The 27,272-nt window shown below is 25.5% G+C and overlaps 15 protein-coding genes and 2 pseudogenes across 15 annotated transcripts; 5 read left to right on the forward strand and 12 right to left on the reverse strand.

Moving 5' to 3' along the window:
- Positions 1 to 359: 359 nt before the first annotated feature.
- On the reverse strand, positions 360 to 729 carry LOC129610585 (histone H4). The gene has a single exon (XM_055523190.1). The coding sequence runs from the start codon at positions 669 to 671 to the stop codon at positions 360 to 362; it is 312 nt and encodes a 103-aa protein (XP_055379165.1). The 5' UTR covers positions 672 to 729.
- Positions 730 to 1,258: 529 nt separating this feature from the next.
- Positions 1,259 to 8,758, forward strand: LOC129610572 (uncharacterized; annotated as a pseudogene).
- LOC129610500 (histone H1-like) lies at positions 2,688 to 3,588 on the reverse strand. Its single transcript, XM_055523108.1, has one exon. The coding sequence runs from the start codon at positions 3,437 to 3,439 to the stop codon at positions 2,759 to 2,761; it is 681 nt and encodes a 226-aa protein (XP_055379083.1). The 5' UTR covers positions 3,440 to 3,588; the 3' UTR covers positions 2,688 to 2,758.
- LOC129610509 (histone H2B) lies at positions 5,631 to 6,108 on the reverse strand. The gene has a single exon (XM_055523118.1). It carries the CDS (start codon positions 6,026 to 6,028, stop codon positions 5,657 to 5,659), a length of 372 nt encoding a protein of 123 aa, XP_055379093.1. The 5' UTR covers positions 6,029 to 6,108; the 3' UTR covers positions 5,631 to 5,656.
- On the forward strand, positions 6,409 to 6,848 carry LOC129610506 (histone H2A). The gene has a single exon (XM_055523115.1). The coding sequence runs from the start codon at positions 6,431 to 6,433 to the stop codon at positions 6,803 to 6,805; it is 375 nt and encodes a 124-aa protein (XP_055379090.1). The 5' UTR covers positions 6,409 to 6,430; the 3' UTR covers positions 6,806 to 6,848.
- LOC129610515 (histone H4) lies at positions 7,386 to 7,755 on the reverse strand. Its single transcript, XM_055523125.1, has one exon. The coding sequence runs from the start codon at positions 7,695 to 7,697 to the stop codon at positions 7,386 to 7,388; it is 312 nt and encodes a 103-aa protein (XP_055379100.1). The 5' UTR covers positions 7,698 to 7,755.
- Positions 8,759 to 9,756: 998 nt separating the features above from the next.
- On the reverse strand, positions 9,757 to 10,611 carry LOC129610501 (histone H1-like). The gene has a single exon (XM_055523109.1). It carries the CDS (start codon positions 10,460 to 10,462, stop codon positions 9,782 to 9,784), a length of 681 nt encoding a protein of 226 aa, XP_055379084.1. The 5' UTR covers positions 10,463 to 10,611; the 3' UTR covers positions 9,757 to 9,781.
- A 2,042-nt stretch (positions 10,612 to 12,653) lies between these two features.
- LOC129610508 (histone H2B) lies at positions 12,654 to 13,131 on the reverse strand. Its single transcript, XM_055523117.1, has one exon. It carries the CDS (start codon positions 13,049 to 13,051, stop codon positions 12,680 to 12,682), a length of 372 nt encoding a protein of 123 aa, XP_055379092.1. The 5' UTR covers positions 13,052 to 13,131; the 3' UTR covers positions 12,654 to 12,679.
- Positions 13,132 to 13,335: 204 nt separating this feature from the next.
- LOC129610505 (histone H2A) lies at positions 13,336 to 13,872 on the forward strand. The gene has a single exon (XM_055523114.1). It carries the CDS (start codon positions 13,455 to 13,457, stop codon positions 13,827 to 13,829), a length of 375 nt encoding a protein of 124 aa, XP_055379089.1. The 5' UTR covers positions 13,336 to 13,454; the 3' UTR covers positions 13,830 to 13,872.
- Positions 13,873 to 14,409: 537 nt separating this feature from the next.
- On the reverse strand, positions 14,410 to 14,779 carry LOC129610512 (histone H4). Its single transcript, XM_055523122.1, has one exon. It carries the CDS (start codon positions 14,719 to 14,721, stop codon positions 14,410 to 14,412), a length of 312 nt encoding a protein of 103 aa, XP_055379097.1. The 5' UTR covers positions 14,722 to 14,779.
- Positions 14,780 to 15,308: 529 nt separating this feature from the next.
- Positions 15,309 to 22,702, forward strand: LOC129610573 (uncharacterized; annotated as a pseudogene).
- LOC129610502 (histone H1-like) lies at positions 16,781 to 17,635 on the reverse strand. The gene has a single exon (XM_055523110.1). It carries the CDS (start codon positions 17,484 to 17,486, stop codon positions 16,806 to 16,808), a length of 681 nt encoding a protein of 226 aa, XP_055379085.1. The 5' UTR covers positions 17,487 to 17,635; the 3' UTR covers positions 16,781 to 16,805.
- LOC129610510 (histone H2B) lies at positions 19,685 to 20,142 on the reverse strand. Its single transcript, XM_055523119.1, has one exon. The coding sequence runs from the start codon at positions 20,080 to 20,082 to the stop codon at positions 19,711 to 19,713; it is 372 nt and encodes a 123-aa protein (XP_055379094.1). The 5' UTR covers positions 20,083 to 20,142; the 3' UTR covers positions 19,685 to 19,710.
- On the forward strand, positions 20,256 to 20,792 carry LOC129610504 (histone H2A). Its single transcript, XM_055523113.1, has one exon. It carries the CDS (start codon positions 20,375 to 20,377, stop codon positions 20,747 to 20,749), a length of 375 nt encoding a protein of 124 aa, XP_055379088.1. The 5' UTR covers positions 20,256 to 20,374; the 3' UTR covers positions 20,750 to 20,792.
- LOC129610513 (histone H4) lies at positions 21,330 to 21,699 on the reverse strand. Its single transcript, XM_055523123.1, has one exon. The coding sequence runs from the start codon at positions 21,639 to 21,641 to the stop codon at positions 21,330 to 21,332; it is 312 nt and encodes a 103-aa protein (XP_055379098.1). The 5' UTR covers positions 21,642 to 21,699.
- A 998-nt stretch (positions 22,703 to 23,700) lies between the features above and the next one.
- LOC129610503 (histone H1-like) lies at positions 23,701 to 24,555 on the reverse strand. The gene has a single exon (XM_055523111.1). It carries the CDS (start codon positions 24,404 to 24,406, stop codon positions 23,726 to 23,728), a length of 681 nt encoding a protein of 226 aa, XP_055379086.1. The 5' UTR covers positions 24,407 to 24,555; the 3' UTR covers positions 23,701 to 23,725.
- Positions 24,556 to 26,597: 2,042 nt separating this feature from the next.
- On the reverse strand, positions 26,598 to 27,055 carry LOC129610511 (histone H2B). Its single transcript, XM_055523121.1, has one exon. The coding sequence runs from the start codon at positions 26,993 to 26,995 to the stop codon at positions 26,624 to 26,626; it is 372 nt and encodes a 123-aa protein (XP_055379096.1). The 5' UTR covers positions 26,996 to 27,055; the 3' UTR covers positions 26,598 to 26,623.
- Positions 27,056 to 27,272: the final 217 nt, after the last annotated feature.

Raw genomic sequence — 27,272 nt, forward strand, 5'->3', positions numbered from 1 at the left:
TTAATTAAAATGAACCGAATTATTTTTAATATTATTCTAATGAAGAATCTATGAAATCTATGAAAATTCGAAATGAAAATTATTTTAAATATTTTTTTAAAAAATTTATGATCTATTAAATAATAATTTTATTTTATTTTATCTATATTATTCATTCTTTGATAAAATTAAAAATATGATTAAAGTATAAAAATTCAATTTTTTAATACGAAAAAAATTTTTCGCATTCATTTAAAATGAATTTATTATATTATTAATATTATGGAATTTAATGGAAGAGAAGCTTCATTTTAAAATACTCTTTTTATATTTTTTGATGGCCTTGAAAAAGGCCTTTTGTATATAAATATTAAAATAATTTAACCTCCAAAACCATATAGAGTACGGCCTTGTCTTTTCAATGCATAAACAACATCCATTGCAGTTACAGTCTTTCTTTTAGCATGTTCTGTATATGTAACAGCATCTCTTATAACATTTTCTAAGAAAACTTTAAGTACACCTCGTGTTTCTTCATATATCAATCCTGATATACGTTTCACACCGCCACGACGAGCTAATCTTCGAATAGCTGGTTTTGTAATACCTTGGATATTATCACGCAAAACCTTACGATGACGTTTTGCACCACCTTTTCCTAATCCTTTTCCACCTTTACCACGACCAGTCATTATTATTCAATTAAAAGTTACAAAAAAATTACAAATTAAATTTGATAAATTTACAACACAACTGAATGTTGATTACTGAACTAAATTCTTCGATTTTCCTCTTATATTTATGCATATTATTTCTTTCAATACACACACATTTTTCTTTTCAATTATTTACTACTACTACAACTCCAAAATACAACTACTATTTTATGACTTCAGTATCAGTTCCTAGTCCTACAGTCTATTGGCTAACCAAACCCAACACTTTTGCAAAGGCGGTTTGCGTTCGCGCCTTTTTTCCTTTAATTAAAGTGCACTCAGCACTATGCAAATTTATACATTTCTTCGATAATAATTAATATATTTTACTTTTTTTACTACATTTTAAATCCCAATTCTATTCTAAACATTAAAAAATAATAGAATTTATTGTAAATTTTATATAAATTGTATTTGGATTTGTGTTTGTGTTTGGGTTTGTGTTTGTGAAGAAATCGAGAAAACGTATTTGTATTGGTTTTTCTCATGAATACTATAAATATTTGTATGCGATGTGGTACATAAAATTATTCTTTTTGATTAGTGAAGTGAAGTAGTACACATCGTAATCGTATTCGTATTGTAATTTTTCCGGTTTCATTCTGAATAAGATATTGAATTGAAAAATGGCTCGTACAAAGCAAACAGCCCGTAAATCTACTGGTGGTAAAGCACCACGTAAACAGCTAGCAACTAAAGCAGCAAGAAAAAGTGCACCAGCAACTGGAGGAGTAAAAAAACCTCATCGTTACAGACCAGGTACAGTTGCTCTTCGTGAAATTAGACGTTATCAAAAGAGCACTGAATTATTAATTCGGAAATTACCATTTCAACGTTTAGTTCGTGAAATTGCTCAAGATTTCAAAACTGATTTACGCTTCCAAAGTTCCGCTGTAATGGCTTTACAAGAAGCTAGTGAAGCTTATTTAGTTGGTTTATTTGAAGATACAAATTTGTGCGCTATTCATGCTAAAAGAGTTACAATTATGCCTAAAGATATTCAATTGGCCCGTCGTATTCGTGGTGAACGTGCTTAATTATTATATTTAAATATTTTATTTAAAAATCAAACGGTCTTTTTCAAGACCATAAAATTTTGAAAAAAAAGTAAATTTAAACCAATTTGTCTATAAATAATGAGCCTTATTCTAGTTGTCGAAGTAGAGCGACGATTGTCGTTACGACTTGAATTTGATATTCTAAGCGATGATCGCAGTGACACTTGTCGGGGAATAGCGGCAAAATGTATTTCAGCCTTATTCCAGTTGTTGTTCTTTTGCGAAATATGTAGTGAAACGACGTTTTTTGTCGAAAAGTATTTAACAAGTGATAAGCAAGAAAGATACACCAAAAATCCAAATTAAAACAACAATTTAACAAAATCATAAAAAAAATCTACATAAATTAAGTCATAAAATATATACATAATTTAATTTTTGTTTTTAGCGTGAAAGTATTTATAAATTTGAAAAATTGGAAATTGAAGAATCGTTTTTTTCCACGAATATATTCAGTAAATATTGTAATAGTTTGAATAAAATAAAATGTTTGCAACTAACTTACTTGAAAAAATTAAAATTATTGTAATGGCTTACACTCCATTTGGCAAATCCAATGGATTAGAGCTGTCGCTAATCTAAAATCTTTTGATCCTTAATTGTCGTTTTTTTTAAATTTCATCACTACCGGAATGAGCTGAACCCGTAAACCATAATGCAAATGACATTTTTTATTATTTAAAAATATATACACTGAAAATTTTTTTAGTTTTTTACTCGTTGAAATTTCTTTAGAAAATAAAACGCATTGAGAGTGAAACGTAAGTGACACGACAATTAGAATAAGGCTCAGTATAGAATGCATAATAAATCAATCAAAAGTTATAACAAAAATAATCTCATTCAATACTTTTCTTTAAAATTCAATTTAAAAATTCAGCATTTTTTTCATTTTACTCTTTAACTAAAATATTGTTAGCCTTAATAAAGGCTTTTTTATATACAGTATACGGATGTACTTACATTCATATACATCATTATTTAAATTCAGATGGTAAAAGTACTTTATTTTTTTCCTGCAGGTTTTTTGGCAACTGCTTTTTTTGCTCCAACTGATGCTTTTTTTGGTTTGGGAGCTTTAGGTTTTTTTACATCACTTTTAGATGCTTTTGTAGATTTTTGTTTTGGTGACTTACTTTTTACTGTTCCAGCTTTTTTGGCTGCTTTTGCAGCAGATTTTTCAGATTTTTTCTTTTCACTAGATACCTTTTTTGCCGCAGATTTCTTTTTATCTCCAGAAGCAGATTTTTTTGCTGTTGTTGCACTAGTAGCTTTTTTAGGTTTTTTCTCTCCAGCTGCTTTTACCTTCTTAACTTTTGGTTTAGGTTTAGATTCCTTTTTAGGTTTGGTTGCTGCAGCCGATAATTTAAATGATCCAGATGCACCTTTGCCTTTCGTTTGGATATATTTTCCATTTTCAACAGATGATTTTAAATGTTTTTTTATAAATGGAGCCAATTTATCTGCATCAACTTTATAATTTGCAGCTAAATATTTTTTTATTGCTAATAATGATGAGCCACCACGTTCTTTTAGTGTTTTAATTGCAGCATCTACCATTTGAGATGTTGGTGGATGAGTAGGTTTAGCTTTTGGCTTTTTAACTCCACTTGAAGCTTTCTTAGCCGCTTTTTTTGCTTCTACTGGTGCTGCTGGAGAAACTGCTACTTCTGCGTTTTCGGCCATATTTTTAAATCCAAAAAATTACTTTTACTTTATAATTTTAAAATAAAAATTCAAATTCTTATAAAATTACAACTTTTAAATATATGTATGAGTTTCACTTTGAAGTATATTTTATTCTTGTTATACGAGTATTTATTATTTTGTTTGCTTGCTACACAAATACAAAATATTGGAAATTTTGTTCGCAACAAAAATTATAGCCTTAAAAAACATGAGAATTACATAGAGTCGATATACAAATATTTTTACTATAATTTTAAAACATCCTTTAAATTTATTTGATACCCTATCACTATTTTTACTATTTTTCTCATTAAAGTCAAACAATTCTTAAAAATATATTTCAGTTTTAAAATTTACATATTATGTAATTATTAAAAATATATAAAATTTGCAAAATATATTTGAATTAATATGAAAATTTCACTTAAATTTACTCAAAGTCCTTCGTAATTTTAACTTCTTATGAATATTATTATTAAATATTAGTATTATTTAATTTTATATAAGTATTTTAAAACATTTATAATATTTTTCAAATTTATAAAATTCATTTAAAACACAATTGTCTCATAAAAATATAATAATAAATAGAAAAATCTTAGTTAAATGATGATTATTCCAAGCAATAATTTCTAAATTGAAATTTTTCTTCTAATTAAATTTTAAAATATTTATTAAGTTTTTTTATTCTTTTAAGCAATTAATCTGTTTATTTTTGTTATAATTTTTTAAATATTATTTGAAAAACATATATTTAAATAATTTTACAAAATAAATATATAAAATATAAATTAATAAAAAAGGAAATAAGTATGCATGTACATATTGTATATGCTTTTGTTCTATAAGTTACAAAAATTCTTTTTTTTTTTTTTAATAAAACAACACTAATAATACAATATTAATAATAAAATCTTATTTTAAGTGGATTTTATATAAAATCAAATATTAAGTTTTAATAGAAAATTAATATTCTAAAGTATTAAATCAAGGTGGATAAATATACATGGGTATATAATGGTTTTATACGTATATAATAAGGGTTACTAAAATGAAATCAATCATAAAACATCAAAATTTAAGATAATTAAGATATAAGATTAAGTACATTGTTGTGTAATAAATAATGCACATGTTTTTATGTATATATATATATATATATATATGCGTATGAATGTTATATGGTATTTAAAAATCACAAATTTTGTTTACAAGATACAGATTTTATAGCATACAAGTATTCAATATATGTAGATCTTGTTATTAAATTGAAAATTATAGCAATTTGTTGAAATTTGACTTCCACAATTAAGTCTGGCCGATAGGGAGAAATATAAATTAGTGCTAAAGAAATCATTTGTACACATTTAATCAAATAAGACACTATTTTATATATAAAGATATATCATAAACAACATTAAGTAGAATTTTTAGTATAAGCATATAGGTATACACGTATAAATTTAAAAAAAAGTATCACTCTTAATAAATAATTATACATAATATTAATATGAATATAAATGTACTCATATGATTTTGAAAAATCATTTGTACAAATAAATAAGTTTGTACAGAACTTCTAGAATACAAAATAAGCATAATGATACTCGTAATATGGACTCGTATACATATTATACATAAAAGCCTAAACAAATGAATTACAAAATATGAAATACTACATGAAAATAGATTAAATACAATATGGTCAGATAAAATTATATAACTAAAGATTTGAGAAGAAAATTAAAAGATATTAGTTAATTTAAGTGATATTGACTTGGAAGATCATTAATAACTACTAAAGTTAAGTAACGATAATTTTATTGATGAATTTATAAAAACATCAATATGTATAAGTTTAAAATATATATTTTTTTAATATAGTTGTACTAAATACAAGCTATTATTAGTATTTAGGTATACATATTATACTACCCTCCATCATGTGTGTATACGTGTGTTTTAATATTTATAAAAATTTTAAACAGATTAAAAAACGTATGTATGTACAAGGTTACATACATTTTAAAATATCTATATGTCATTTGGTATTTAAAATTTATTTGAGAAAAAATCTGTAATAAATACCTATGTATATATACAACTATGTAGTTGATTTTATATTTTCTTTACTCTTAAAATAGTATTTTATAGTCCTTAAAAGGACTTTTTTTTAATTTTAAGCGAATATTATTTGCGTACGGTCAAATTTATTTATTTTGAACTTGTATATTTAGTAACAGCTTTTGTACCTTCACTTACAGCATGTTTTGCTAGTTCGCCAGGTAATAATAATCTAACAGCAGTTTGAATTTCACGACTAGTTATTGTTGATCGTTTATTGTAATGTGCTAAACGAGAAGCTTCTGCTGCGATTCTTTCAAATATATCATTTACGAAACTGTTCATGATACTCATAGCTTTTGAAGAAATTCCAGTATCTGGATGAACTTGCTTCAAAACTTTGTAAATGTAAATAGCATAACTTTCCTTACGTTTACGTTTCTTTTTCTTATCACTTTTCGAAATGTTTTTTTGAGCTTTGCCAGCTTTTTTTGCTGCTTTTCCGCTTGTTTTTGGTGGCATTTTTTACTATCCTTCTGCTTTTGCTTTTACTACAAAAATTTCTTCAATTTCAATTCAATACAATACAAATATGAATACGAATTTAGATGTAGATGTAGATGTAGAATACACAATTGATACCTATTTCTGGAATACAACAATATTTATGAATTTTGCTTTCTCCCCTCCAATAAAAATATTGACGCACATTTTACGTTTGAAATTTTTTGCACCGTGTTTTAGATGAAAATAAAAAGCATAAATATTATGATATTTTCCATATAAAACATTAGTATTTGAATTGATCTGATTCAAATTTTCTGTGTTTATTGCTATAATCTACGATTGTGTACAGTACAAGTACAGTACAGATTATTAAATATTTTAAGTTGTATCAAATAAAAAAAAAAGAAATCATTAAAAATGTCAGGACGTGGTAAAGGTGGAAAAGTTAAAGGAAAAGCAAAATCTCGTTCTAATCGTGCTGGATTACAATTTCCAGTTGGTCGTATCCATCGTTTATTAAGAAAAGGTAATTATGCCGAACGTGTTGGCGCTGGAGCTCCTGTTTATTTAGCAGCTGTAATGGAATATTTAGCTGCTGAAGTTCTTGAATTGGCTGGTAATGCTGCAAGAGATAATAAAAAAACCAGAATTATTCCAAGACATCTTCAATTAGCCATCCGAAACGATGAGGAATTGAACAAATTGTTGTCGGGTGTTACAATTGCTCAAGGTGGTGTATTACCAAACATTCAAGCTGTATTATTACCAAAGAAAACTGAAAAGAAAGCCTAAATAACCTCAACGAAATTAACAATTTTACTATTTAAAACTAAAATTTAATATAGAAAAAAAATAAAACGTCTTTTTCAAGACGACAAAAAATTTATTAAAAGAGAAATTTTAAAATTTAATATCTTTCAATTACGAATTACGAGTATCATATTGCATACATAACAACTCAATTCAATATTCGATACAAATAAATATTTCATTTTTTCAATTTAAAAATCATTTTAATTAAAATGAACCGAATTATTTTTAATATTATTGTAATGAAGAATCTATGAAATCTATGAAAATTCGAAATGAAAATTATTTTAAATATTTTTTTAAAAAATTTATGATCTATTAAATAATAATTTTATTTTATTTTATCTATATTATTCATTCTTTGATAAAATTAAAAATATGATTAAAGTATAAAAATTCAATTTTTTAATACGAAAAAAATTTTTCGCATTCATTTAAAATGAATTTATTATATTATTAATATTATGGAATTTAATGGAAGAGAAGCTTCATTTTAAAATACTCTTTTTATATTTTTTGATGGCCTTGAAAAAGGCCTTTTGTATATAAATATTAAAATAATTTAACCTCCAAAACCATATAGAGTACGGCCTTGTCTTTTCAATGCATAAACAACATCCATTGCAGTTACAGTCTTTCTTTTAGCATGTTCTGTATATGTAACAGCATCTCTTATAACATTTTCTAAGAAAACTTTAAGTACACCTCGTGTTTCTTCATATATCAATCCTGATATACGTTTCACACCGCCACGACGAGCTAATCTTCGAATAGCTGGTTTTGTAATACCTTGGATATTATCACGCAAAACCTTACGATGACGTTTTGCACCACCTTTTCCTAATCCTTTTCCACCTTTACCACGACCAGTCATTATTATTCAATTAAAAGTTACAAAAAAATTACAAATTAAATTTGATAAATTTACAACACAACTGAATGTTGATTACTGAACTAAATTCTTCGATTTTCCTCTTATATTTATGCATATTATTTCTTTCAATACACACACATTTTTCTTTTCAATTATTTACTACTACTACAACTCCAAAATACAACTACTATTTTATGACTTCAGTATCAGTTCCTAGTCCTACAGTCTATTGGCTAACCAAACCCAACACTTTTGCAAAGGCGGTTTGCGTTCGCGCCTTTTTTCCTTTAATTAAAGTGCACTCAGCACTATGCAAATTTATACATTTCTTCGATAATAATTAATATATTTTACTTTTTTTACTACATTTTAAATCCCAATTCTATTCTAAACATTAAAAAATAATAGAATTTATTGTAAATTTTATATAAATTGTATTTGGATTTGTGTTTGTGTTTGGGTTTGTGTTTGTGAAGAAATCGAGAAAACGTATTTGTATTGGTTTTTCTCATGAATACTATAAATATTTGTATGCGATGTGGTACATAAAATTATTCTTTTTGATTAGTGAAGTGAAGTAGTACACATCGTAATCGTATTCGTATTGTAATTTTTCCGGTTTCATTCTGAATAAGATATTGAATTGAAAAATGGCTCGTACAAAGCAAACAGCCCGTAAATCTACTGGTGGTAAAGCACCACGTAAACAGCTAGCAACTAAAGCAGCAAGAAAAAGTGCACCAGCAACTGGAGGAGTAAAAAAACCTCATCGTTACAGACCAGGTACAGTTGCTCTTCGTGAAATTAGACGTTATCAAAAGAGCACTGAATTATTAATTCGGAAATTACCATTTCAACGTTTAGTTCGTGAAATTGCTCAAGATTTCAAAACTGATTTACGCTTCCAAAGTTCCGCTGTAATGGCTTTACAAGAAGCTAGTGAAGCTTATTTAGTTGGTTTATTTGAAGATACAAATTTGTGCGCTATTCATGCTAAAAGAGTTACAATTATGCCTAAAGATATTCAATTGGCCCGTCGTATTCGTGGTGAACGTGCTTAATTATTATATTTAAATATTTTATTTAAAAATCAAACGGTCTTTTTCAAGACCATAAAATTTTGAAAAAAAAGTAAATTTAAACCAATTTGTCTATAAATAATGAGCCTTATTCTAGTTGTCGAAGTAGAGCGACGGTTGTCGTTACGACTTGAATTTGATATTCTAAGCGATGATCGCAGTGACACTTGTCGGGGAATAGCGGCAAAATGTATTTCAGCCTTATTCCAGTTGTTGTTCTTTTGCGAAATATGTAGTGAAACGACGTTTTTTGTCGAAAAGTATTTAACAAGTGATAAGCAAGAAAGATACACCAAAAATCCAAATTAAAACAACAATTTAACAAAATCATAAAAAAAATCTACATAAATTAAGTCATAAAATATATACATAATTTAATTTTTGTTTTTAGCGTGAAAGTATTTATAAATTTGAAAAATTGGAAATTGAAGAATCGTTTTTTTCCACGAATATATTCAGTAAATATTGTAATAGTTTGAATAAAATAAAATGTTTGCAACTAACTTACTTGAAAAAATTAAAATTATTGTAATGGCTTACACTCCATTTGGCAAATCCAATGGATTAGACCTGTCGCTAATCTAAAATCTTTTGATCCTTAATTGTCGTTTTTTTTAAATTTCATCACTACCGGAATGAGCTGAACCCGTAAACCATAATGCAAATGACATTTTTTATTATTTAAAAATATATACACTGAAAATTTTTTTAGTTTTTTACTCGTTGAAATTTCTTTAGAAAATAAAACGCATTGAGAGTGAAACGTAAGTGACACGACAATTAGAATAAGGCTCAGTATAGAATGCATAAATCAATCAAAAGTTATAACAAAAATAATCTCATTCAATACTTTTCTTTAAAATTCAATTTAAAAATTCAGCATTTTTTTCATTTTACTCTTTAACTAAAATATTGTTAGCCTTAATAAAGGCTTTTTTATATACAGTATACGGATGTACTTATATTCATATACATCATTATTTAAATTCAGATGGTAAAAGTACTTTATTTTTTTCCTGCAGGTTTTTTGGCAACTGCTTTTTTTGCTCCAACTGATGCTTTTTTTGGTTTGGGAGCTTTAGGTTTTTTTACATCACTTTTAGATGCTTTTGTAGATTTTTGTTTTGGTGACTTACTTTTTACTGTTCCAGCTTTTTTGGCTGCTTTTGCAGCAGATTTTTCAGATTTTTTCTTTTCACTAGATACCTTTTTTGCCGCAGATTTCTTTTTATCTCCAGAAGCAGATTTTTTTGCTGTTGTTGCACTAGTAGCTTTTTTAGGTTTTTTCTCTCCAGCTGCTTTTACCTTCTTAACTTTTGGTTTAGGTTTAGATTCCTTTTTAGGTTTGGTTGCTGCAGCCGATAATTTAAATGATCCAGATGCACCTTTGCCTTTCGTTTGGATATATTTTCCATTTTCAACAGATGATTTTAAATGTTTTTTTATAAATGGAGCCAATTTATCTGCATCAACTTTATAATTTGCAGCTAAATATTTTTTTATTGCTAATAATGATGAGCCACCACGTTCTTTTAGTGTTTTAATTGCAGCATCTACCATTTGAGATGTTGGTGGATGAGTAGGTTTAGCTTTTGGCTTTTTAACTCCACTTGAAGCTTTCTTAGCCGCTTTTTTTGCTTCTACTGGTGCTGCTGGAGAAACTGCTACTTCTGCGTTTTCGGCCATATTTTTAAATCCAAAAAATTACTTTTACTTTATAATTTTAAAATAAAAATTCAAATTCTTATAAAATTACAACTTTTAAATATATGTATGAGTTTCACTTTGAAGTATATTTTATTCTTGTTATACGAGTATTTATTATTTTGTTTGCTTGCTACACAAATACAAAATATTGGAAATTTTGTTCGCAACAAAAATTATAGCCTTAAAAAACATGAGAATTACATAGAGTCGATATACAAATATTTTTACTATAATTTTAAAACATCCTTTAAATTTATTTGATACCCTATCACTATTTTTACTATTTTTCTCATTAAAGTCAAACAATTCTTAAAAATATATTTCAGTTTTAAAATTTACATATTATGTAATTATTAAAAATATATAAAATTTGCAAAATATATTTGAATTAATATGAAAATTTCACTTAAATTTACTCAAAGTCCTTCGTAATTTTAACTTCTTATGAATATTATTATTAAATATTAGTATTATTTAATTTTATATAAGTATTTTAAAACATTTATAATATTTTTCAAATTTATAAAATTCATTTAAAACACAATTGTCTCATAAAAATATAATAATAAATAGAAAAATCTTAGTTAAATGATGATTATTCCAAGCAATAATTTCTAAATTGAAATTTTTCTTCTAATTAAATTTTAAAATATTTATTAAGTTTTTTTATTCTTTTAAGCAATTAATCTGTTTATTTTTGTTATAATTTTTTAAATATTATTTGAAAAACATATATTTAAATAATTTTACAAAATAAATATATAAAATATAAATTAATAAAAAAGGAAATAAGTATGCATGTACATATTGTATATGCTTTTGTTCTATAAGTTACAAAAATTCTTTTTTTTTTTTTTAATAAAACAACACTAATAATACAATATTAATAATAAAATCTTATTTTAAGTGGATTTTATATAAAATCAAATATTAAGTTTTAATAGAAAATTAATATTCTAAAGTATTAAATCAAGGTGGATAAATATACATGGGTATATAATGGTTTTATACGTATATAATAAGGGTTACTAAAATGAAATCAATCATAAAACATCAAAATTTAAGATAATTAAGATATAAGATTAAGTACATTGTTGTGTAATAAATAATGCACATGTTTTTATGTATATATATATATATATATATATGCGTATGAATGTTATATGGTATTTAAAAATCACAAATTTTGTTTACAAGATACAGATTTTATAGCATACAAGTATTCAATATATGTAGATCTTGTTATTAAATTGAAAATTATAGCAATTTGTTGAAATTTGACTTCCACAATTAAGTCTGGCCGATAGGGAGAAATATAAATTAGTGCTAAAGAAATCATTTGTACACATTTAATCAAATAAGACACTATTTTATATATAAAGATATATCATAAACAACATTAAGTAGAATTTTTAGTATAAGCATATAGGTATACACGTATAAATTTAAAAAAAAGTATCACTCTTAATAAATAATTATACATAATATTAATATGAATATAAATGTACTCATATGATTTTGAAAAATCATTTGTACAAATAAATAAGTTTGTACAGAACTTCTAGAATACAAAATAAGCATAATGATACTCGTAATATGGACTCGTATACATATTATACATAAAAGCCTAAACAAATGAATTACAAAATATGAAATACTACATGAAAATAGATTAAATACAATATGGTCAGATAAAATTATATAACTAAAGATTTGAGAAGAAAATTAAAAGATATTAGTTAATTTAAGTGATATTGACTTGGAAGATCATTAATAACTACTAAAGTTAAGTAACGATAATTTTATTGATGAATTTATAAAAACATCAATATGTATAAGTTTAAAATATATATTTTTTTAATATAGTTGTACTAAATACAAGCTATTATTAGTATTTAGGTATACATATTATACTACCCTCCATCATGTGTGTATACGTGTGTTTTAATATTTATAAAAATTTTAAACAGATTAAAAAACGTATGTATGTACAAGGTTACATACATTTTAAAATATCTATATGTCATTTGGTATTTAAAATTTATTTGAGAAAAAATCTGTAATAAATACCTATGTATATATACAACTATGTAGTTGATTTTATATTTTCTTTACTCTTAAAATAGTATTTTATAGTCCTTAAAAGGACTTTTTTTTAATTTTAAGCGAATATTATTTGCGTACGGTCAAATTTATTTATTTTGAACTTGTATATTTAGTAACAGCTTTTGTACCTTCACTTACAGCATGTTTTGCTAGTTCGCCAGGTAATAATAATCTAACAGCAGTTTGAATTTCACGACTAGTTATTGTTGATCGTTTATTGTAATGTGCTAAACGAGAAGCTTCTGCTGCGATTCTTTCAAATATATCATTTACGAAACTGTTCATGATACTCATAGCTTTTGAAGAAATTCCAGTATCTGGATGAACTTGCTTCAAAACTTTGTAAATGTAAATAGCATAACTTTCCTTACGTTTACGTTTCTTTTTCTTATCACTTTTCGAAATGTTTTTTTGAGCTTTGCCAGCTTTTTTTGCTGCTTTTCCGCTTGTTTTTGGTGGCATTTTTTACTATCCTTCTGCTTTTGCTTTTACTACAAAAATTTCTTCAATTTCAATTCAATACAATACAAATATGAATACGAATTTAGATGTAGATGTAGATGTAGAATACACAATTGATACCTATTTCTGGAATACAACAATATTTATGAATTTTGCTTTCTCCCCTCCAATAAAAATATTGACGCACATTTTACGTTTGAAATTTTTTGCACCGTGTTTTAGATGAAAATAAAAAGCATAAATATTATGATATTTTCCATATAAAACATTAGTATTTGAATTGATCTGATTCAAATTTTCTGTGTTTATTGCTATAATCTACGATTGTGTACAGTACAAGTACAGTACAGATTATTAAATATTTTAAGTTGTATCAAATAAAAAAAAAAAGAAATCATTAAAAATGTCAGGACGTGGTAAAGGTGGAAAAGTTAAAGGAAAAGCAAAATCTCGTTCTAATCGTGCTGGATTACAATTTCCAGTTGGTCGTATCCATCGTTTATTAAGAAAAGGTAATTATGCCGAACGTGTTGGCGCTGGAGCTCCTGTTTATTTAGCAGCTGTAATGGAATATTTAGCTGCTGAAGTTCTTGAATTGGCTGGTAATGCTGCAAGAGATAATAAAAAAACCAGAATTATTCCAAGACATCTTCAATTAGCCATCCGAAACGATGAGGAATTGAACAAATTGTTGTCGGGTGTTACAATTGCTCAAGGTGGTGTATTACCAAACATTCAAGCTGTATTATTACCAAAGAAAACTGAAAAGAAAGCCTAAATAACCTCAACGAAATTAACAATTTTACTATTTAAAACTAAAATTTAATATAGAAAAAAAATAAAACGTCTTTTTCAAGACGACAAAAAATTTATTAAAAGAGAAATTTTAAAATTTAATATCTTTCAATTACGAATTACGAGTATCATATTGCATACATAACAACTCAATTCAATATTCGATACAAATAAATATTTCATTTTTTCAATTTAAAAATCATTTTAATTAAAATGAACCGAATTATTTTTAATATTATTCTAATGAAGAATCTATGAAATCTATGAAAATTCGAAATGAAAATTATTTTAAATATTTTTTTAAAAAATTTATGATCTATTAAATAATAATTTTATTTTATTTTATCTATATTATTCATTCTTTGATAAAATTAAAAATATGATTAAAGTATAAAAATTCAATTTTTTAATACGAAAAAAATTTTTCGCATTCATTTAAAATGAATTTATTATATTATTAATATTATGGAATTTAATGGAAGAGAAGCTTCATTTTAAAATACTCTTTTTATATTTTTTGATGGCCTTGAAAAAGGCCTTTTGTATATAAATATTAAAATAATTTAACCTCCAAAACCATATAGAGTACGGCCTTGTCTTTTCAATGCATAAACAACATCCATTGCAGTTACAGTCTTTCTTTTAGCATGTTCTGTATATGTAACAGCATCTCTTATAACATTTTCTAAGAAAACTTTAAGTACACCTCGTGTTTCTTCATATATCAATCCTGATATACGTTTCACACCGCCACGACGAGCTAATCTTCGAATAGCTGGTTTTGTAATACCTTGGATATTATCACGCAAAACCTTACGATGACGTTTTGCACCACCTTTTCCTAATCCTTTTCCACCTTTACCACGACCAGTCATTATTATTCAATTAAAAGTTACAAAAAAATTACAAATTAAATTTGATAAATTTACAACACAACTGAATGTTGATTACTGAACTAAATTCTTCGATTTTCCTCTTATATTTATGCATATTATTTCTTTCAATACACACACATTTTTCTTTTCAATTATTTACTACTACTACAACTCCAAAATACAACTACTATTTTATGACTTCAGTATCAGTTCCTAGTCCTACAGTCTATTGGCTAACCAAACCCAACACTTTTGCAAAGGCGGTTTGCGTTCGCGCCTTTTTTCCTTTAATTAAAGTGCACTCAGCACTATGCAAATTTATACATTTCTTCGATAATAATTAATATATTTTACTTTTTTTACTACATTTTAAATCCCAATTCTATTCTAAACATTAAAAAATAATAGAATTTATTGTAAATTTTATATAAATTGTATTTGGATTTGTGTTTGTGTTTGGGTTTGTGTTTGTGAAGAAATCGAGAAAACGTATTTGTATTGGTTTTTCTCATGAATACTATAAATATTTGTATGCGATGTGGTACATAAAATTATTCTTTTTGATTAGTGAAGTGAAGTAGTACACATCGTAATCGTATTCGTATTGTAATTTTTCCGGTTTCATTCTGAATAAGATATTGAATTGAAAAATGGCTCGTACAAAGCAAACAGCCCGTAAATCTACTGGTGGTAAAGCACCACGTAAACAGCTAGCAACTAAAGCAGCAAGAAAAAGTGCACCAGCAACTGGAGGAGTAAAAAAACCTCATCGTTACAGACCAGGTACAGTTGCTCTTCGTGAAATTAGACGTTATCAAAAGAGCACTGAATTATTAATTCGGAAATTACCATTTCAACGTTTAGTTCGTGAAATTGCTCAAGATTTCAAAACTGATTTACGCTTCCAAAGTTCCGCTGTAATGGCTTTACAAGAAGCTAGTGAAGCTTATTTAGTTGGTTTATTTGAAGATACAAATTTGTGCGCTATTCATGCTAAAAGAGTTACAATTATGCCTAAAGATATTCAATTGGCCCGTCGTATTCGTGGTGAACGTGCTTAATTATTATATTTAAATATTTTATTTAAAAATCAAACGGTCTTTTTCAAGACCATAAAATTTTGAAAAAAAAGTAAATTTAAACCAATTTGTCTATAAATAATGAGCCTTATTCTAGTTGTCGAAGTAGAGCGACGGTTGTCGTTACGACTTGAATTTGATATTCTAAGCGATGATCGCAGTGACACTTGTCGGGGAATAGCGGCAAAATGTATTTCAGCCTTATTCCAGTTGTTGTTCTTTTGCGAAATATGTAGTGAAACGACGTTTTTTGTCGAAAAGTATTTAACAAGTGATAAGCAAGAAAGATACACCAAAAATCCAAATTAAAACAACAATTTAACAAAATCATAAAAAAAATCTACATAAATTAAGTCATAAAATATATACATAATTTAATTTTTGTTTTTAGCGTGAAAGTATTTATAAATTTGAAAAATTGGAAATTGAAGAATCGTTTTTTTCCACGAATATATTCAGTAAATATTGTAATAGTTTGAATAAAATAAAATGTTTGCAACTAACTTACTTGAAAAAATTAAAATTATTGTAATGGCTTACACTCCATTTGGCAAATCCAATGGATTAGACCTGTCGCTAATCTAAAATCTTTTGATCCTTAATTGTCGTTTTTTTTAAATTTCATCACTACCGGAATGAGCTGAACCCGTAAACCATAATGCAAATGACATTTTTTATTATTTAAAAATATATACACTGAAAATTTTTTTAGTTTTTTACTCGTTGAAATTTCTTTAGAAAATAAAACGCATTGAGAGTGAAACGTAAGTGACACGACAATTAGAATAAGGCTCAGTATAGAATGCATAAATCAATCAAAAGTTATAACAAAAATAATCTCATTCAATACTTTTCTTTAAAATTCAATTTAAAAATTCAGCATTTTTTTCATTTTACTCTTTAACTAAAATATTGTTAGCCTTAATAAAGGCTTTTTTATATACAGTATACGGATGTACTTATATTCATATACATCATTATTTAAATTCAGATGGTAAAAGTACTTTATTTTTTTCCTGCAGGTTTTTTGGCAACTGCTTTTTTTGCTCCAACTGATGCTTTTTTTGGTTTGGGAGCTTTAGGTTTTTTTACATCACTTTTAGATGCTTTTGTAGATTTTTGTTTTGGTGACTTACTTTTTACTGTTCCAGCTTTTTTGGCTGCTTTTGCAGCAGATTTTTCAGATTTTTTCTTTTCACTAGATACCTTTTTTGCCGCAGATTTCTTTTTATCTCCAGAAGCAGATTTTTTTGCTGTTGTTGCACTAGTAGCTTTTTTAGGTTTTTTCTCTCCAGCTGCTTTTACCTTCTTAACTTTTGGTTTAGGTTTAGATTCCTTTTTAGGTTTGGTTGCTGCAGCCGATAATTTAAATGATCCAGATGCACCTTTGCCTTTCGTTTGGATATATTTTCCATTTTCAACAGATGATTTTAAATGTTTTTTTATAAATGGAGCCAATTTATCTGCATCAACTTTATAATTTGCAGCTAAATATTTTTTTATTGCTAATAATGATGAGCCACCACGTTCTTTTAGTGTTTTAATTGCAGCATCTACCATTTGAGATGTTGGTGGATGAGTAGGTTTAGCTTTTGGCTTTTTAACTCCACTTGAAGCTTTCTTAGCCGCTTTTTTTGCTTCTACTGGTGCTGCTGGAGAAACTGCTACTTCTGCGTTTTCGGCCATATTTTTAAATCCAAAAAATTACTTTTACTTTATAATTTTAAAATAAAAATTCAAATTCTTATAAAATTACAACTTTTAAATATATGTATGAGTTTCACTTTGAAGTATATTTTATTCTTGTTATACGAGTATTTATTATTTTGTTTGCTTGCTACACAAATACAAAATATTGGAAATTTTGTTCGCAACAAAAATTATAGCCTTAAAAAACATGAGAATTACATAGAGTCGATATACAAATATTTTTACTATAATTTTAAAACATCCTTTAAATTTATTTGATACCCTATCACTATTTTTACTATTTTTCTCATTAAAGTCAAACAATTCTTAAAAATATATTTCAGTTTTAAAATTTACATATTATGTAATTATTAAAAATATATAAAATTTGCAAAATATATTTGAATTAATATGAAAATTTCACTTAAATTTACTCAAAGTCCTTCGTAATTTTAACTTCTTATGAATATTATTATTAAATATTAGTATTATTTAATTTTATATAAGTATTTTAAAACATTTATAATATTTTTCAAATTTATAAAATTCATTTAAAACACAATTGTCTCATAAAAATATAATAATAAATAGAAAAATCTTAGTTAAATGATGATTATTCCAAGCAATAATTTCTAAATTGAAATTTTTCTTCTAATTAAATTTTAAAATATTTATTAAGTTTTTTTATTCTTTTAAGCAATTAATCTGTTTATTTTTGTTATAATTTTTTAAATATTATTTGAAAAACATATATTTAAATAATTTTACAAAATAAATATATAAAATATAAATTAATAAAAAAGGAAATAAGTATGCATGTACATATTGTATATGCTTTTGTTCTATAAGTTACAAAAATTCTTTTTTTTTTTTTTAATAAAACAACACTAATAATACAATATTAATAATAAAATCTTATTTTAAGTGGATTTTATATAAAATCAAATATTAAGTTTTAATAGAAAATTAATATTCTAAAGTATTAAATCAAGGTGGATAAATATACATGGGTATATAATGGTTTTATACGTATATAATAAGGGTTACTAAAATGAAATCAATCATAAAACATCAAAATTTAAGATAATTAAGATATAAGATTAAGTACATTGTTGTGTAATAAATAATGCACATGTTTTTATGTATATATATATATATATATATATGCGTATGAATGTTATATGGTATTTAAAAATCACAAATTTTGTTTACAAGATACAGATTTTATAGCATACAAGTATTCAATATATGTAGATCTTGTTATTAAATTGAAAATTATAGCAATTTGTTGAAATTTGACTTCCACAATTAAGTCTGGCCGATAGGGAGAAATATAAATTAGTGCTAAAGAAATCATTTGTACACATTTAATCAAATAAGACACTATTTTATATATAAAGATACATATATCATAAACAACATTAAGTAGAATTTTTAGTATAAGCATATAGGTATACACGTATAAATTTAAAAAAAAGTATCACTCTTAATAAATAATTATACATAATATTAATATGAATATAAATGTACTCATATGATTTTGAAAAATCATTTGTACAAATAAATAAGTTTGTACAGAACTTCTAGAATACAAAATAAGCATAATGATACTCGTAATATGGACTCGTATACATATTATACATAAAAGCCTAAACAAATGAATTGCAAAATATGAAATACTACATGAAAATAGATTAAATACAATATGGTCAAATAAAATTATATAATAACTAAAGATTTGAGAAGAAAATTAAAAGATATTAGTTAATTTAAGTGATATTGACTTGGAAGATCATTAATAACTACTAAAGTTAAGTAACGATAATTTTATTGATGAATTTATAAAAACATCAATATGCATAAGTTTAAAATATATATTTTTTTAATATAGTTGTACTAAGTACAAGCTATTATTAGTATTTAGGTATACATATTATACTACCCTCCATCATGTGTGTATACGTGTGTTTTAATATTTATAAAAATTTTAAACAGATTAAAAAACGTATGTATGTACAAGGTTACATACATTTTAAAATATCTATATGTCATTTGGTATTTAAAATTTATTTGAGAAAAAATCTGTAATAAATACCTATGTATATATACAACTATGTAGTTGATTTTATATTTTCTTTACTCTTAAAATAGCATTTTATAGTCCTTAAAAGGACTTTTTTTTAATTTTAAGCGAATATTATTTGCGTACGGTCAAATTTATTTATTTTGAACTTGTATATTTAGTAACAGCTTTTGTACCTTCACTTACAGCATGTTTTGCTAGTTCGCCAGGTAATAATAATCTAACAGCAGTTTGAATTTCACGACTAGTTATTGTTGATCGTTTATTGTAATGTGCTAAACGAGAAGCTTCTGCTGCGATTCTTTCAAATATATCATTTACGAAACTGTTCATGATACTCATAGCTTTTGAAGAAATTCCAGTATCTGGATGAACTTGCTTCAAAACTTTGTAAATGTAAATAGCATAACTTTCCTTACGTTTACGTTTCTTTTTCTTATCACTTTTCGAAATGTTTTTTTGAGCTTTGCCAGCTTTTTTTGCTGCTTTTCCGCTTGTTTTTGGTGGCATTTTTTACTATCCTTCTGCTTTTGCTTTTACTACAAAAATTTCTTCAATTTCAATTCAATACAATACAAATATTCACATTTTACGTTTGAAATTTTTTGCACCGTGTTTTAGATGAAAATAAAAAGCATAAATATTATGATATTTTCCATATAAAACATTAGTATTTGAATTGATCTGATTCAAATTTTCTGTGTTTATTGCTATAATCTACGATTGTGTACAGTACAAGTACAGTACAGATTATTAAATATTTTAAGTTGTATCAAATAAAAAAAAAAAGAAATCATTAAAAATGTCAGGACGTGGTAAAGGTGGAAAAGTTAAAGGAAAAGCAAAATCTCGTTCTAATCGTGCTGGATTACAATTTCCAGTTGGTCGTATCCATCGTTTATTAAGAAAAGGTAATTATGCCGAACGTGTTGGCGCTGGAGCTCCTGTTTATTTAGCAGCTGTAATGGAATATTTAGCTGCTGAAGTTCTTGAATTGGCTGGTAATGCTGCAAGAGATAATAAAAAAACCAGAATTATTCCAAGACATCTTCAATTAGCCATCCGAAACGATGAGGAATTGAACAAATTGTTGTCGGGTGTTACAATTGCTCAAGGTGGTGTATTACCAAACATTCAAGCTGTATTATTACCAAAGAAAACTGAAAAGAAAGCCTAAATAACCTCAACGAAATTAACAATTTTACTATTTAAAACTAAAATTTAATATAGAAAAAAAATAAAACGTCTTTTTCAAGACGACAAAAAATTTATTAAAAGAGAAATTTTAAAATTTAATATCTTTCAATTACGAATTACGAGTATCATATTGCATACATAACAACTCAATTCAATATTCGATACAAATAAATATTTCATTTTTTCAATTTAAAAATCATTTTAATTAAAATGAACCGAATTATTTTTAATATTATTCTAATGAAGAATCTATGAAATCTATGAAAATTCGAAATGAAAATTATTTTAAATATTTTTTTAAAAAATTTATGATCTATTAAATAATAATTTTATTTTATTTTATCTATATTATTCATTCTTTGATAAAATTAAAAATATGATTAAAGTATAAAAATTCAATTTTTTAATACGAAAAAAATTTTTCGCATTCATTTAAAATGAATTTATTATATTATTAATATTATGGAATTTAATGGAAGAGAAGCTTCATTTTAAAATACTCTTTTTATATTTTTTGATGGCCTTGAAAAAGGCCTTTTGTATATAAATATTAAAATAATTTAACCTCCAAAACCATATAGAGTACGGCCTTGTCTTTTCAATGCATAAACAACATCCATTGCAGTTACAGTCTTTCTTTTAGCATGTTCTGTATATGTAACAGCATCTCTTATAACATTTTCTAAGAAAACTTTAAGTACACCTCGTGTTTCTTCATATATCAATCCTGATATACGTTTCACACCGCCACGACGAGCTAATCTTCGAATAGCTGGTTTTGTAATACCTTGGATATTATCACGCAAAACCTTACGATGACGTTTTGCACCACCTTTTCCTAATCCTTTTCCACCTTTACCACGACCAGTCATTATTATTCAATTAAAAGTTACAAAAAAATTACAAATTAAATTTGATAAATTTACAACACAACTGAATGTTGATTACTGAACTAAATTCTTCGATTTTCCTCTTATATTTATGCATATTATTTCTTTCAATACACACACATTTTTCTTTTCAATTATTTACTACTACTACAACTCCAAAATACAACTACTATTTTATGACTTCAGTATCAGTTCCTAGTCCTACAGTCTATTGGCTAACCAAACCCAACACTTTTGCAAAGGCGGTTTGCGTTCGCGCCTTTTTTCCTTTAATTAAAGTGCACTCAGCACTATGCAAATTTATACATTTCTTCGATAATAATTAATATATTTTACTTTTTTTACTACATTTTAAATCCCAATTCTATTCTAAACATTAAAAAATAATAGAATTTATTGTAAATTTTATATAAATTGTATTTGGATTTGTGTTTGTGTTTGGGTTTGTGTTTGTGAAGAAATCGAGAAAACGTATTTGTATTGGTTTTTCTCATGAATACTATAAATATTTGTATGCGATGTGGTACATAAAATTATTCTTTTTGATTAGTGAAGTGAAGTAGTACACATCGTAATCGTATTCGTATTGTAATTTTTCCGGTTTCATTCTGAATAAGATATTGAATTGAAAAATGGCTCGTACAAAGCAAACAGCCCGTAAATCTACTGGTGGTAAAGCACCACGTAAACAGCTAGCAACTAAAGCAGCAAGAAAAAGTGCACCAGCAACTGGAGGAGTAAAAAAACCTCATCGTTACAGACCAGGTACAGTTGCTCTTCGTGAAATTAGACGTTATCAAAAGAGCACTGAATTATTAATTCGGAAATTACCATTTCAACGTTTAGTTCGTGAAATTGCTCAAGATTTCAAAACTGATTTACGCTTCCAAAGTTCCGCTGTAATGGCTTTACAAGAAGCTAGTGAAGCTTATTTAGTTGGTTTATTTGAAGATACAAATTTGTGCGCTATTCATGCTAAAAGAGTTACAATTATGCCTAAAGATATTCAATTGGCCCGTCGTATTCGTGGTGAACGTGCTTAATTATTATATTTAAATATTTTATTTAAAAATCAAACGGTCTTTTTCAAGACCATAAAATTTTGAAAAAAAAGTAAATTTAAACCAATTTGTCTATAAATAATGAGCCTTATTCTAGTTGTCGAAGTAGAGCGACGGTTGTCGTTACGACTTGAATTTGATATTCTAAGCGATGATCGCAGTGACACTTGTCGGGGAATAGCGGCAAAATGTATTTCAGCCTTATTCCAGTTGTTGTTCTTTTGCGAAATATGTAGTGAAACGACGTTTTTTGTCGAAAAGTATTTAACAAGTGATAAGCAAGAAAGATACACCAAAAATCCAAATTAAAACAACAATTTAACAAAATCATAAAAAAAATCTACATAAATTAAGTCATAAAATATATACATAATTTAATTTTTGTTTTTAGCGTGAAAGTATTTATAAATTTGAAAAATTGGAAATTGAAGAATCGTTTTTTTCCACGAATATATTCAGTAAATATTGTAATAGTTTGAATAAAATAAAATGTTTGCAACTAACTTACTTGAAAAAATTAAAATTATTGTAATGGCTTACACTCCATTTGGCAAATCCAATGGATTAGACCTGTCGCTAATCTAAAATCTTTTGATCCTTAATTGTCGTTTTTTTTAAATTTCATCACTACCGGAATGAGCTGAACCCGTAAACCATAATGCAAATGACATTTTTTATTATTTAAAAATATATACACTGAAAATTTTTTTAGTTTTTTACTCGTTGAAATTTCTTTAGAAAATAAAACGCATTGAGAGTGAAACGTAAGTGACACGACAATTAGAATAAGGCTCAGTATAGAATGCATAAATCAATCAAAAGTTATAACAAAAATAATCTCATTCAATACTTTTCTTTAAAATTCAATTTAAAAATTCAGCATTTTTTTCATTTTACTCTTTAACTAAAATATTGTTAGCCTTAATAAAGGCTTTTTTATATACAGTATACGGATGTACTTATATTCATATACATCATTATTTAAATTCAGATGGTAAAAGTACTTTATTTTTTTCCTGCAGGTTTTTTGGCAACTGCTTTTTTTGCTCCAACTGATGCTTTTTTTGGTTTGGGAGCTTTAGGTTTTTTTACATCACTTTTAGATGCTTTTGTAGATTTTTGTTTTGGTGACTTACTTTTTACTGTTCCAGCTTTTTTGGCTGCTTTTGCAGCAGATTTTTCAGATTTTTTCTTTTCACTAGATACCTTTTTTGCCGCAGATTTCTTTTTATCTCCAGAAGCAGATTTTTTTGCTGTTGTTGCACTAGTAGCTTTTTTAGGTTTTTTCTCTCCAGCTGCTTTTACCTTCTTAACTTTTGGTTTAGGTTTAGATTCCTTTTTAGGTTTGGTTGCTGCAGCCGATAATTTAAATGATCCAGATGCACCTTTGCCTTTCGTTTGGATATATTTTCCATTTTCAACAGATGATTTTAAATGTTTTTTTATAAATGGAGCCAATTTATCTGCATCAACTTTATAATTTGCAGCTAAATATTTTTTTATTGCTAATAATGATGAGCCACCACGTTCTTTTAGTGTTTTAATTGCAGCATCTACCATTTGAGATGTTGGTGGATGAGTAGGTTTAGCTTTTGGCTTTTTAACTCCACTTGAAGCTTTCTTAGCCGCTTTTTTTGCTTCTACTGGTGCTGCTGGAGAAACTGCTACTTCTGCGTTTTCGGCCATATTTTTAAATCCAAAAAATTACTTTTACTTTATAATTTTAAAATAAAAATTCAAATTCTTATAAAATTACAACTTTTAAATATATGTATGAGTTTCACTTTGAAGTATATTTTATTCTTGTTATACGAGTATTTATTATTTTGTTTGCTTGCTACACAAATACAAAATATTGGAAATTTTGTTCGCAACAAAAATTATAGCCTTAAAAAACATGAGAATTACATAGAGTCGATATACAAATATTTTTACTATAATTTTAAAACATCCTTTAAATTTATTTGATACCCTATCACTATTTTTACTATTTTTCTCATTAAAGTCAAACAATTCTTAAAAATATATTTCAGTTTTAAAATTTACATATTATGTAATTATTAAAAATATATAAAATTTGCAAAATATATTTGAATTAATATGAAAATTTCACTTAAATTTACTCAAAGTCCTTCGTAATTTTAACTTCTTATGAATATTATTATTAAATATTAGTATTATTTAATTTTATATAAGTATTTTAAAACATTTATAATATTTTTCAAATTTATAAAATTCATTTAAAACACAATTGTCTCATAAAAATATAATAATAAATAGAAAAATCTTAGTTAAATGATGATTATTCCAAGCAATAATTTCTAAATTGAAATTTTTCTTCTAATTAAATTTTAAAATATTTATTAAGTTTTTTTATTCTTTTAAGCAATTAATCTGTTTATTTTTGTTATAATTTTTTAAATATTATTTGAAAAACATATATTTAAATAATTTTACAAAATAAATATATAAAATATAAATTAATAAAAAAGGAAATAAGTATGCATGTACATATTGTATATGCTTTTGTTCTATAAGTTACAAAAATTCTTTTTTTTTTTTTTAATAAAACAACACTAATAATACAATATTAATAATAAAATCTTATTTTAAGTGGATTTTATATAAAATCAAATATTAAGTTTTAATAGAAAATTAATATTCTAAAGTATTAAATCAAGGTGGATAAATATACATGGGTATATAATGGTTTTATACGTATATAATAAGGGTTACTAAAATGAAATCAATCATAAAACATCAAAATTTAAGATAATTAAGATATAAGATTAAGTACATTGTTGTGTAATAAATAATGCACATGTTTTTATGTATATATATATATATATATATATGCGTATGAATGTTATATGGTATTTAAAAATCACAAATTTTGTTTACAAGATACAGATTTTATAGCATACAAGTATTCAATATATGTAGATCTTGTTATTAAATTGAAAATTATAGCAATTTGTTGAAATTTGACTTCCACAATTAAGTCTGGCCGATAGGGAGAAATATAAATTAGTGCTAAAGAAATCATTTGTACACATTTAATCAAATAAGACACTATTTTATATATAAAGATATATCATAAACAACATTAAGTAGAATTTTTAGTATAAGCATATAGGTATACACGTATAAATTTAAAAAAAAGTATCACTCTTAATAAATAATTATACATAATATTAATATGAATATAAATGTACTCATATGATTTTGAAAAATCATTTGTACAAATAAATAAGTTTGTACAGAACTTCTAGAATACAAAATAAGCATAATGATACTCGTAATATGGACTCGTATACATATTATACATAAAAGCCTAAACAAATGAATTACAAAATATGAAATACTACATGAAAATAGATTAAATACAATATGGTCAGATAAAATTATATAACTAAAGATTTGAGAAGAAAATTAAAAGATATTAGTTAATTTAAGTGATATTGACTTGGAAGATCATTAATAACTACTAAAGTTAAGTAACGATAATTTTATTGATGAATTTATAAAAACATCAATATGTATAAGTTTAAAATATATATTTTTTTAATATAGTTGTACTAAATACAAGCTATTATTAGTATTTAGGTATACATATTATACTACCCTCCATCATGTGTGTATACGTGTGTTTTAATATTTATAAAAATTTTAAACAGATTAAAAAACGTATGTATGTACAAGGTTACATACATTTTAAAATATCTATATGTCATTTGGTATTTAAAATTTATTTGAGAAAAAATCTGTAATAAATACCTATGTATATATACAACTATGTAGTTGATTTTATATTTTCTTTACTCTTAAAATAGTATTTTATAGTCCTTAAAAGGACTTTTTTTTAATTTTAAGCGAATATTATTTGCGTACGGTCAAATTTATTTATTTTGAACTTGTATATTTAGTAACAGCTTTTGTACCTTCACTTACAGCATGTTTTGCTAGTTCGCCAGGTAATAATAATCTAACAGCAGTTTGAATTTCACGACTAGTTATTGTTGATCGTTTATTGTAATGTGCTAAACGAGAAGCTTCTGCTGCGATTCTTTCAAATATATCATTTACGAAACTGTTCATGATACTCATAGCTTTTGAAGAAATTCCAGTATCTGGATGAACTTGCTTCAAAACTTTGTAAATGTAAATAGCATAACTTTCCTTACGTTTACGTTTCTTTTTCTTATCACTTTTCGAAATGTTTTTTTGAGCTTTGCCAGCTTTTTTTGCTGCTTTTCCGCTTGTTTTTGGTGGCATTTTTTACTATCCTTCTGCTTTTGCTTTTACTACAAAAATTTCTTCAATTTCAATTCAATACAATACAAATATGAATATGAATTTAGATGTAGATGTAGATGTAGAATACACAATTGATACCTATTTCTGGAATACAACAATATTTATGAATTTTGCTTTCTCCCCTCCAATAAAAATATTGACGCACATTTTACGTTTGAAATTTTTTGCACCGTGTTTTAGATGAAAATAAAAAGCATAAATATTATGATATTTTCCATATAAAACATTAGTATTT

This window comes from Condylostylus longicornis, unplaced genomic scaffold, assembly GCF_029603195.1.
Source record: "Condylostylus longicornis isolate FDR11 unplaced genomic scaffold, ASM2960319v2 ptg000045l, whole genome shotgun sequence".
NCBI classification, from domain to species: Eukaryota; Metazoa; Arthropoda; class Insecta; order Diptera; family Dolichopodidae; genus Condylostylus; species Condylostylus longicornis.